Raw genomic sequence first — 8,920 nt, 5'->3', positions numbered from 1 at the left:
AACACTCTAGCAAAGGAGCCAATTCATTAGATCTTAAGTTTAAAGTAAGTTCATGAAATCTTTGCTTCATGATGCCTTCTCTAGAGGGATTTGCACCGGGCAATGGATGATTTTATCTGTTGTTTCTATGGCATGTCTTTTCACACTTTTTAACTGCTGCACACTCCTTTCCAAAAGGCCTGCCCAGTCAAATTTCTGTCCGAAAGACACCCTGACACTTCCTGTGTCTGTATTTCAGGGAGGAGATCTAACTGGCTGGACTCCCCACAGCTTTTCTAAAAATCTTGGAAACTTTGTCCTTCATTGAATTACGACACTGTCCACCTTAAATTTCCTCGAAAACGCCAGTAACTCGGCTGAAGGTTAGTGAACTTTCTTTCATTCATTACCTTCCCCGAGTTCCCTAAATATCCAGACGAGGGGCAACGTGATCCACCCAGGCCAACCCTGTCACTTAAGGCTTGCAGGACAACTTTCTCATTATGCAATTCAACTTCATTTTGGGGTTGCCGTTTCTAGAAAGCTTGGTGGTATCCGAGCTTCAGAGAAGAGGCTCATCCAAGGGGAATCGGCTGTAAAAAGGTGTGAGGGCTGGGGAGGGGGGCGGTTACCCGGGGCTGTAGACCCTCAATAGCTTTCAAGCTCTGGGTCATTATCTGATCGGACATTTCAGTCATAAGTCATTGCGCTAGTTGCTCCGCAGCTCCCCACCATTCTCCCTTCCTGTCGCGCACCCTACCCTCTCTGTGACCGCCACGGGCTGCCGGTGTAGCCCCAGGTGTACCCGAGCCCGGGAGAAAGTGTTCAGTTGACCAGGCTGAGTGTATATCACCCTGTTTCATTTCCAGCCATGCCTTGTGTTCAGGCGCAGTATGGGTCCTCGCCTCAAGGAGCCAGCCCCGCTTCTCAGAGCTACAGTTACCACTCTTCGGGAGAATACAGCTCCGATTTCTTAACTCCAGAGTTTGTCAAGTTTAGCATGGACCTCACCAACACTGAAATCACTGCCACCACTTCTCTCCCCAGCTTCAGTACCTTTATGGACAACTACAGCACAGGCTACGACGTCAAGCCACCTTGCTTGTACCAAATGCCCCTGTCCGGACAGCAGTCCTCCATTAAGGTAGAAGATATTCCGATGCACAACTACCAGCAACACAGCCACCTGCCTCCTCAGTCCGAGGAGATGATGCCGCACTCCGGGTCGGTTTACTACAAGCCCTCCTCACCCCCGACACCCACCACCCCGGGCTTCCAGGTGCAGCACAGCCCCATGTGGGATGATCCAGGCTCTCTTCACAACTTCCACCAGAACTACGTGGCCACTACGCACATGATCGAGCAGAGGAAAACGCCGGTTTCCCGCCTCTCGCTCTTCTCCTTTAAGCAGTCGCCCCCTGGCACTCCTGTGTCTAGCTGCCAGATGCGCTTCGACGGGCCCCTGCACGTGCCCATGAACCCAGAACCCGCGGGCAGCCACCACGTCGTGGATGGGCAGACTTTCGCTGTGCCCAACCCCATTCGCAAGCCCGCATCCATGGGCTTCCCGGGGCTGCAGATCGGGCACGCATCGCAGCTGCTAGACACGCAGGTGCCCTCACCGCCGTCCCGGGGCTCCCCTTCCAACGAGGGGCTGTGTGCCGTGTGCGGTGACAACGCAGCCTGCCAGCACTACGGTGTGCGCACTTGTGAAGGCTGCAAAGGTTTCTTTAAGGTGAGCACGGGTGGGAGCAGCGGTGGCAGGTAGGGGAACCTTCTCCACCCCCACCCCACCCCCCTCAGCTCCGGGCACCCTGGAGTCTGCACTCGCCTAACAGCCCGCAGCCGAGCCTCACCTCGCCCCCCCCCCCCCCCCCCCGCCCCGACCGCCCAAGTCCCCCGCGGGTCAGCTCAGGGTGTCTGTCCTGCAGCCTCCTAAAGGGCTTCGGAGGGGGCATCGGGGTGTCTGAGCAAAGAAATCCGGAGGACTGGGAGACAGGAGGTCGCATTTCCCCAGCAGCTAGCCGACCCGGCGGCCCCCCGCCCAAAGTTGTTGAAGGCAGAGTTGGAAGAGGGTGATTTGCATGTGCTAGGAGCTGTCTTCCCTGTTCAGATTGAAATTGGTTAGGACAGAGAACCGTGTCTGAGCTAACCAAGTGGAACAGAATTCCCTATGGTCAAATTAAGTGATCTCTTTATTTCGCCATCCTGATTGAATAATCTTATCATTTTAAATAGAGAAGGTCTCCAAGGAATGTAAATAATATGAATGCCCACGGATTTGTATTTACTGAGCGTCTCCTTCTCCTTCTCTTGGCATATAAAACACAGCAAGGAGCGGCAAGGTTAGCTCAAATGTTAACGCTATCAATTTTCTTCTGTTAAATGCCCTGGGGGAGGAAAAAAAGAAAAAGAAATAGGAAGGAAAAGAAAAGGAAAAAAATTTAAAAAAAAAAGAGAGAATTGTGTGTTTGTGTGTGTTTGTGGGGAGGGGAGTGTAGATTCAAGCCTCTAGGTCTAGTCCGGGTTGCTGGACTTTTAAGGAAGAAAATAATCATTTTCGGCCTACATTGTCTCCTTTTGCAGCGCACGGTGCAAAAGAACGCGAAATACGTGTGCTTAGCAAATAAAAACTGCCCAGTGGATAAACGGCGCCGGAATCGTTGTCAGTACTGCCGATTTCAGAAGTGCCTGGCTGTTGGGATGGTCAAAGAAGGTAGGTCGGGGCAAGCCACGGTTCCTCCTCAGTCTTTGCCCTGGAAAACCCACTGGCTATTTGTACCCCAAACCCAATTTCCCTGAGACCGGTGTGTATCGGGTCCCCCCCATCCGGGTCTGGCCTTCCCACCAGCTATTTGGTCAACCCCTTCCTCCCCCTCCCGCCCCCCCATCCTCAGAAAGCCGACCAGGCCCTGGTCGCCTTTAACTCCGCGACTCAGCCGGAGGAAGACATAAAATAACCCCCATCTTTAATGCTTCTCTTCAGTAAAGGCTTTACGAGCAGAAGGGCTCTGAGCCGCCCGCCCCGGCCCTGGCTCCCCACGGCGGCGACCTTCCCGGGGGAGGAACGCAGGCCGCAGCTGGACCCCGAGCTCCCAGGAGCGGTGCTAACTGGCCTGTTCCCTTTGCAGTGGTTCGCACGGACAGTTTAAAAGGCCGGAGAGGTCGTTTACCCTCGAAACCGAAGAGCCCACAGGACCCCTCTCCCCCCTCACCTCCGGTGAGTCTGATCAGTGCCCTCGTCAGGGCCCATGTCGACTCCAACCCGGCTATGACCAGCCTGGACTATTCCAGGGTAAGAAGCTGGTGGGGGGTATCATGTGGATAAACCAAGAGATGGGCAGGATCCCTCCCCACACCCAGCACCAGCCCCTAGACCCAAGGGGTACCGGAGGCAAGCCAGGCTATAGGTCTCACAGCTCTGGGCAGTGCCACGGGACACGGACAGGAAGTGTAAGCTCCACGTTTAGACCCCGGGGTAGGGCTGAGAAAGGAGGAAGGGGGTATGCCAGAGCAGTAGAATCTCTGGGAATGTATCCCAATGCCTCATAGGACAAAACCGGAGGCTGAGCAAAATCTTCTCCTTTCCAACTTTGCTCCCCACCCTCCTCAGAGTACTTGTAGTCCTTACCCTCCTGCCACTGTGCAGGTGAAGGGTATGGGGACCTGCCTGGGGCCAGGGAACGAAGAGAGGAGGGTAAGGAATGGCGACCTGGGTTGTGGATCTAGTGGTCAAATTCCTCTTTTACTCCAGCTGTGAAAAAAAGATGCAGGCTTTAATTGGAGGAAGTATGTTGGGCAAACCTAGAAGCGACTGCAATATTATTAAGCTTTACAAAGGCCACCTCAGCACAAGATCCACTCTGGGACTAGTCTGAATACTAACATGCCAATTGTTTTGTGGAGATAAGAATGAACGTTTCCCAGGGCTGGATGGCATAGTATTTAGTCTGTATGGAAATGGTAATTTACATATTTAAAGCAGCGACCTCATAGCACCGTCCCTAATTGAATTAATTGCCCCGGAACATCTAATTTCCTTACTGGTCAGAGAGAGGTTTAATTGTTATAAAAACCTGGCTCCCCTACTAGAAACGGGGTTAGCAATTTCACGGGTTATATATTTTAGAGAACCTCATTAAGTGCTTTTTAAAATGAAATTCCAGTTCCAGGCGAACCCTGACTATCAGATGAGTGGAGATGACACCCAGCATATACAGCAATTCTATGATCTCCTGACTGGCTCCATGGAGATCATCAGGGGCTGGGCAGAGAAGATCCCTGGCTTTGCTGATTTGCCCAAAGCTGACCAGGACCTGCTTTTTGAATCAGCTTTCTTAGAACTGTTTGTCCTGCGATTAGCTTACAGGTAATAAGGGAAGGAAGCAATTCCGGGAGGCTGGGGAAGGTATTAAGAAAGTAAAGGAATAGAGAAAGTGGCGGTGGTGGTGATGGGGGAACCTGCAACACACACACACACTCACACACACACACACACACACACACACACACACACACACACACACACACACGGGAGAAGAGAAGGAGTGTGTGTATTCCAGAAGCCTTGGATGAATGGAATGCAGGTGGAATAGAGGGTGTTCTTGATTGTTATGAAATTAAAGCCTTTCAAGGTCCACTGGTCTACATTTTATTAACTCTTCAGTAATTAGGTGCCTCTTAAATCCCTCATTTATTGCTCTTCAAGTAATTAGTTGTTTAGCTTTTCTCTCTCTCTTTTTCTCCCCTCTCTCTTTGGTATTAATTGCAGGTCCAACCCAGTGGAGGGTAAACTCATCTTTTGCAATGGGGTGGTCTTGCACAGGTTGCAATGCGTGCGTGGCTTTGGGGAATGGATTGATTCCATTGTTGAATTCTCCTCCAACTTGCAGAATATGAACATCGACATTTCTGCCTTCTCCTGCATTGCTGCCCTGGCTATGGTCACAGGTCAGTATTACAGGTGCATGGCACTTCCCTACCAGAACTGCCCAGGGGATTGGTTCTGGCTCTCCCTTGTCACAGACCCTCCTATCATTTTGCTAATGCCTTGTGCGCTTTTCTTTTGTTTCTGATTATGTTTTCTGCAGAGAGACATGGGCTCAAGGAACCCAAGAGAGTGGAAGAGCTGCAAAACAAAATTGTAAATTGTCTTAAAGACCACGTGACTTTCAATAACGGGGGCTTGAACCGCCCCAACTATCTGTCCAAACTGTTGGGGAAGCTTCCAGAACTCCGTACCCTTTGCACACAGGGGCTACAGCGCATTTTCTACCTGAAATTGGAAGACTTGGTACCACCTCCAGCAATAATTGACAAACTTTTCCTGGACACTTTACCTTTCTAAGATCTTCTCTCATGCACTTCAAAGGAACTGGAAAAGAAATCTCTAAAAACAAAAACAAAAACAAACAAAAAAAACGGTCCAGAGGGGGGCTAGTCACATGGGCAGAGATAGCCCCCTGAGCTGTCTCAGCTTGTTGTTTCCTCTTTCTGTAAAATCCCAGACCCCTGTTCCCTAAAGAAAACAAACAAACAAACAAACAAAAACTGTTGCTATTTCCTAACCTGCAGGCAGAACCTGAAAGGGCATTTTGGCTCCGGGGAATCCTGGATTTAGAACATGGACTACACACAAAACAGTGGTATAAACTTTTTATTATCAGTTAAAAATCAGTTGATTGTTCAGAAGGAAGATTGCTAATGTATGCTGGGAAATGTCTGGCCATGCCTGGTTGTTGCAGTTGACAAATGTAACATATGCACACATACACATACATACACACAGTCTTAAGGGGACTTACAAGTATTGCCCTTAACACGACTTCAAAGTTTTCTGCTGTACAGAAAGCTGTAATATATAGTAAAACTAAATGTTGCGTGGGTGGCATGAGTTGAAGAAGGCAAAGGCTTGTAAATTTACCCAATGCAGTTTGGCTTTTTAAATTATTTTGTGCCTATTTATGAATAAATATTACAAATTCTAAAAAAATAAGTGTGTTTGCAAAAAATAAATAAATAAAAAGGGACAAGCATGTTGATTTTAGGCTGAAAATGTTATAGGCACTTGCTACTTCAGTAATGTCTATATTATATAAATAGTATTTCAGACACTATGTAGTCTGTTAGATTTTATAAAGATTGGTAGTTATCTGAGCTTAAACATTTTCTCAATTGTAAAATAGGTGGGCACAAGTATTAATACATCAGAAAATCCTGAGAAAAGGGACACATAGTGTTTGTAACACCGTCCGACATTCCTTGTTTGTAAGTGTTGTATGTATCGTTGATGTTGATAAAAGAAAGTTTATATCTTGATTATTTTGTTGTCTAAAGCTAAACAGAACTTGCATGCAGCAGCTTTTGACTGTTTCCAGAGTGCTTATAATATACATAACTCCCTGGAAATTACTGAGCACTTTGAATTTTGTTGTTGTTTTTTAATGTCTAAAATTGTCAGTTAATATATTATTTTATGTTTGAATAAGAATTTTAATATTGCCATATCCTGTAGTATTTTTCTTTGTATATTTCTAGTATGGCACATGACATGAGTCACTGCCTTTTTTTCTATGGTGTTTGACAGGTAGAGATGCTGATTTTTTTTCCCGATAAATTCTTTCTTTGAGAAAGACAATTTTAATGTTTACAACAATAAACCATGTAAATCAACAGAACTTTGTCTTCTTCCTGGGTCAGGATAAATATGACTAACAACAATAGGCAGAGTTGGAGACTGATTTGGGATAAGTCACTTTTGTGACATTTCAGTTTCAAACTGACAGCCTAGATCTATTCTGACTAAAGGAACAGGGTAACTGAACTGATTATTTAGAGAATTCAGTATTTTTTCCCCTTAACTAGAATATTCCAGTCTAGCAACTTACATTTATTAGTCAATTTATAACATCTCATTCTTTGAATTTTGTAAGTATAGCCTTCAAAAGACAAGTGTAAGAGACCAAAAAGCTTTTGAACTTCTACAAGTGAGAAATTATTTTAAGTTCTTGTCTTGGGTAGTGTTTGGGAAGTATCTTTTTTTAAGTCTCAAAAGAAAGTCAACTCAGATTCGAAAAGTCTGGTATTTTATCTTTAATTTCCCAATTTCTCTGCATATAATTGCTAAGACAAGTCCCAGTAAAAGAGAGAAGAGATTCAGGTACTTTGAGCCTTGGGTCAGTCTTTGGCATGGAATTCAGTAGAGACATTTATTAAAACTTCTCTTTTTCTACAACAAGTAGTGATGATGTATATTTGTCGGGCCTTGCATCTGGTGTAAGTAAGTTACAAATGCAGGGCCTCTATTTAGCACCAACATTCGGCAAATAAGGGAATTGATAGCTGTTGAGTCGTAGAGTGGACTAAGGAGCTGAACTCCCTCCCAGCCACGTTATTGGTAGGTAAGTGTAGCCTTAGGCTAGCCTTCGAATTCACGGAGATCAGGATGATCTCATTGGGTGACCCCCTTGAATTATCGATGGCCTTTGGGTCACTGAAATTTACAAAGAGCATTATTGTTTTTAAAATGCGAGTTAGAACGGTAAATTGACAGGAGAGTTCTCAGATTGTGGTTTTGCCTTTGCCTTGCCCCCCCTTTGCTTTTAAAAAGAATTGTTTTTGAGGGTTGACAAAAAATAAAAAGACAAAGCAGGTCTCCTTGGTACTTTTAAGGTGATGATGACGATGATGATGATGATGATGATGATGATGATGATGATGATGATTTTACCAGACATGTTTTCCTCTGGGAAACTGAAGGGCAAAAGAAGCTGACCATTTACGAGATAGACTAATAACGAAATTGTCCTATTTATTGGCTTTCTTGAAAAGATACGGCTTGTTGTTTTATTTTATTTTCACATCTCATACCCAGCCAGAGTCATAAACCAGTAAGAAGAAAGAGAAAGCTCTGTAGCAATGATGGGAGTCTGCAGAGGGGTCAATATCATCCATCTCTAGGTGTCTGCAGCCCAGGAAACCAGTATGTTTGGAGACCAAGTCCTGGAGAGTCGAATCCAGAAGCCAACTCTGATACTAGCTATCCCTCATGGAAGCAGTGGTGCCTTGCCCCATGGGGGTAGTGCACCTCTGGAGAATTTAGAGTGAGAAGAGGGAGGGATGATGTAGTTTCAGGCTTTCAAGTGTCAAGAACCTGCTACTTCCAGTTGTGAAGTTTTTCAGGGGGCAGATGCTTATTCTGTTTCAACTCCTAGCCTGCACAGGAGTGGTGAGTTGTTTAAAGACCATCCCTGGCACTTTTCCTGTATCTTTACAGGTTTTAGCATCTGAGAACCTTCCTTGTCAGTCCTAAAAGTAAAGCCCAGGAAAATATGCAGACACACTAGAACGTCAAAGCCAGACATTGCATGGAACTTCTTTAGAAACATCAAAAGGGATCTCCATGTCACACTTCTCTGTCTGTGGCCTTTTGAGCTTCAACAATGGGAAATCTATTGTTTCAGGCATAGCCAGAGATGGCCCTGAATTTGTGGTGGTGTCCTTAATTCAAAGCACCCATGAGTTAGGCTATTTGCTCCATTCCTCTCTTCTGCCGTCTGGGTAACCCCAGCGTCTTTGGGTCCCATAGGTCTTTCTGGGACAGTCCACTTTTGGGGAAAGACAGTGTGTAAATTGTGTGTGTCTTTGTGTGTGTGTGTGTGTGTTGTGTAAGAGAGAGAATGAGAATATTATGTCTGGATTCTAATACAAGAGATGCACAGTGTCTACTATCCCCGCAATGACAGGCTTATGGAAACCACAGCCTGTGTGTGTGTGTGTGTGTGTGTGTGTGTGTGTGTGTGTGTGTGGTTTAGTTTGGGTATCCTCTCCCCTAAAAATACTCTTCACAAACCCACTAGCCACTAGATTTTTGAGTAGAGGTCGCTCAAGAAAGACACACAGACATTCTTGCCAGAATGTCTGTCAGATGAAGGTTCAATTT

At 46.1% G+C, this 8,920-nt stretch overlaps 1 protein-coding gene across 1 annotated transcript; it reads left to right on the top strand.

The window, feature by feature from the left end:
• Positions 1-848: 848 nt before the first annotated feature.
• On the top strand, positions 849-6,622 carry Nr4a2 (nuclear receptor subfamily 4 group A member 2). Its single transcript, XM_042683507.1, has 6 exons — positions 849-1,714; positions 2,566-2,695; positions 3,111-3,274; positions 4,146-4,348; positions 4,751-4,929; positions 5,070-6,622. The coding sequence occupies exons 1-6, from the start codon at positions 851-853 to the stop codon at positions 5,324-5,326; spliced, it is 1,797 nt and encodes a 598-aa protein (XP_042539441.1). The 5' UTR covers positions 849-850; the 3' UTR covers positions 5,327-6,622.
• The last annotated feature ends 2,298 nt before the right edge of the window (positions 6,623-8,920 follow it).

The sequence above is a fragment of the Dipodomys spectabilis genome, unplaced genomic scaffold (assembly GCF_019054845.1).
Source record: "Dipodomys spectabilis isolate Male_0828 unplaced genomic scaffold, ASM1905484v1 ptg000081l, whole genome shotgun sequence".
NCBI classification, from domain to species: Eukaryota; Metazoa; Chordata; class Mammalia; order Rodentia; family Heteromyidae; genus Dipodomys; species Dipodomys spectabilis.
The sequence above is the reverse complement of the archived record's forward strand: the minus strand, read 5'-3'. Positions and strand labels throughout refer to the sequence as shown.

Excerpts from the sequence above, each read along its gene's own strand:
- Nr4a2 (XM_042683507.1), top strand. The coding sequence starts at position 851 with ATGCCTTGTGTTCAGGCGCAGTATGGGTCCTCGCCTCAAGGAGCCAGC. Across the intron at positions 3,275-4,145 it reads CCAGCCTGGACTATTCCAGG|TTCCAGGCGAACCCTGACTA; the intron begins GTAAGAAGCTGG and ends ATGAAATTCCAG. Across the intron at positions 4,930-5,069 it reads TGCCCTGGCTATGGTCACAG|AGAGACATGGGCTCAAGGAA; the intron begins GTCAGTATTACA and ends TGTTTTCTGCAG.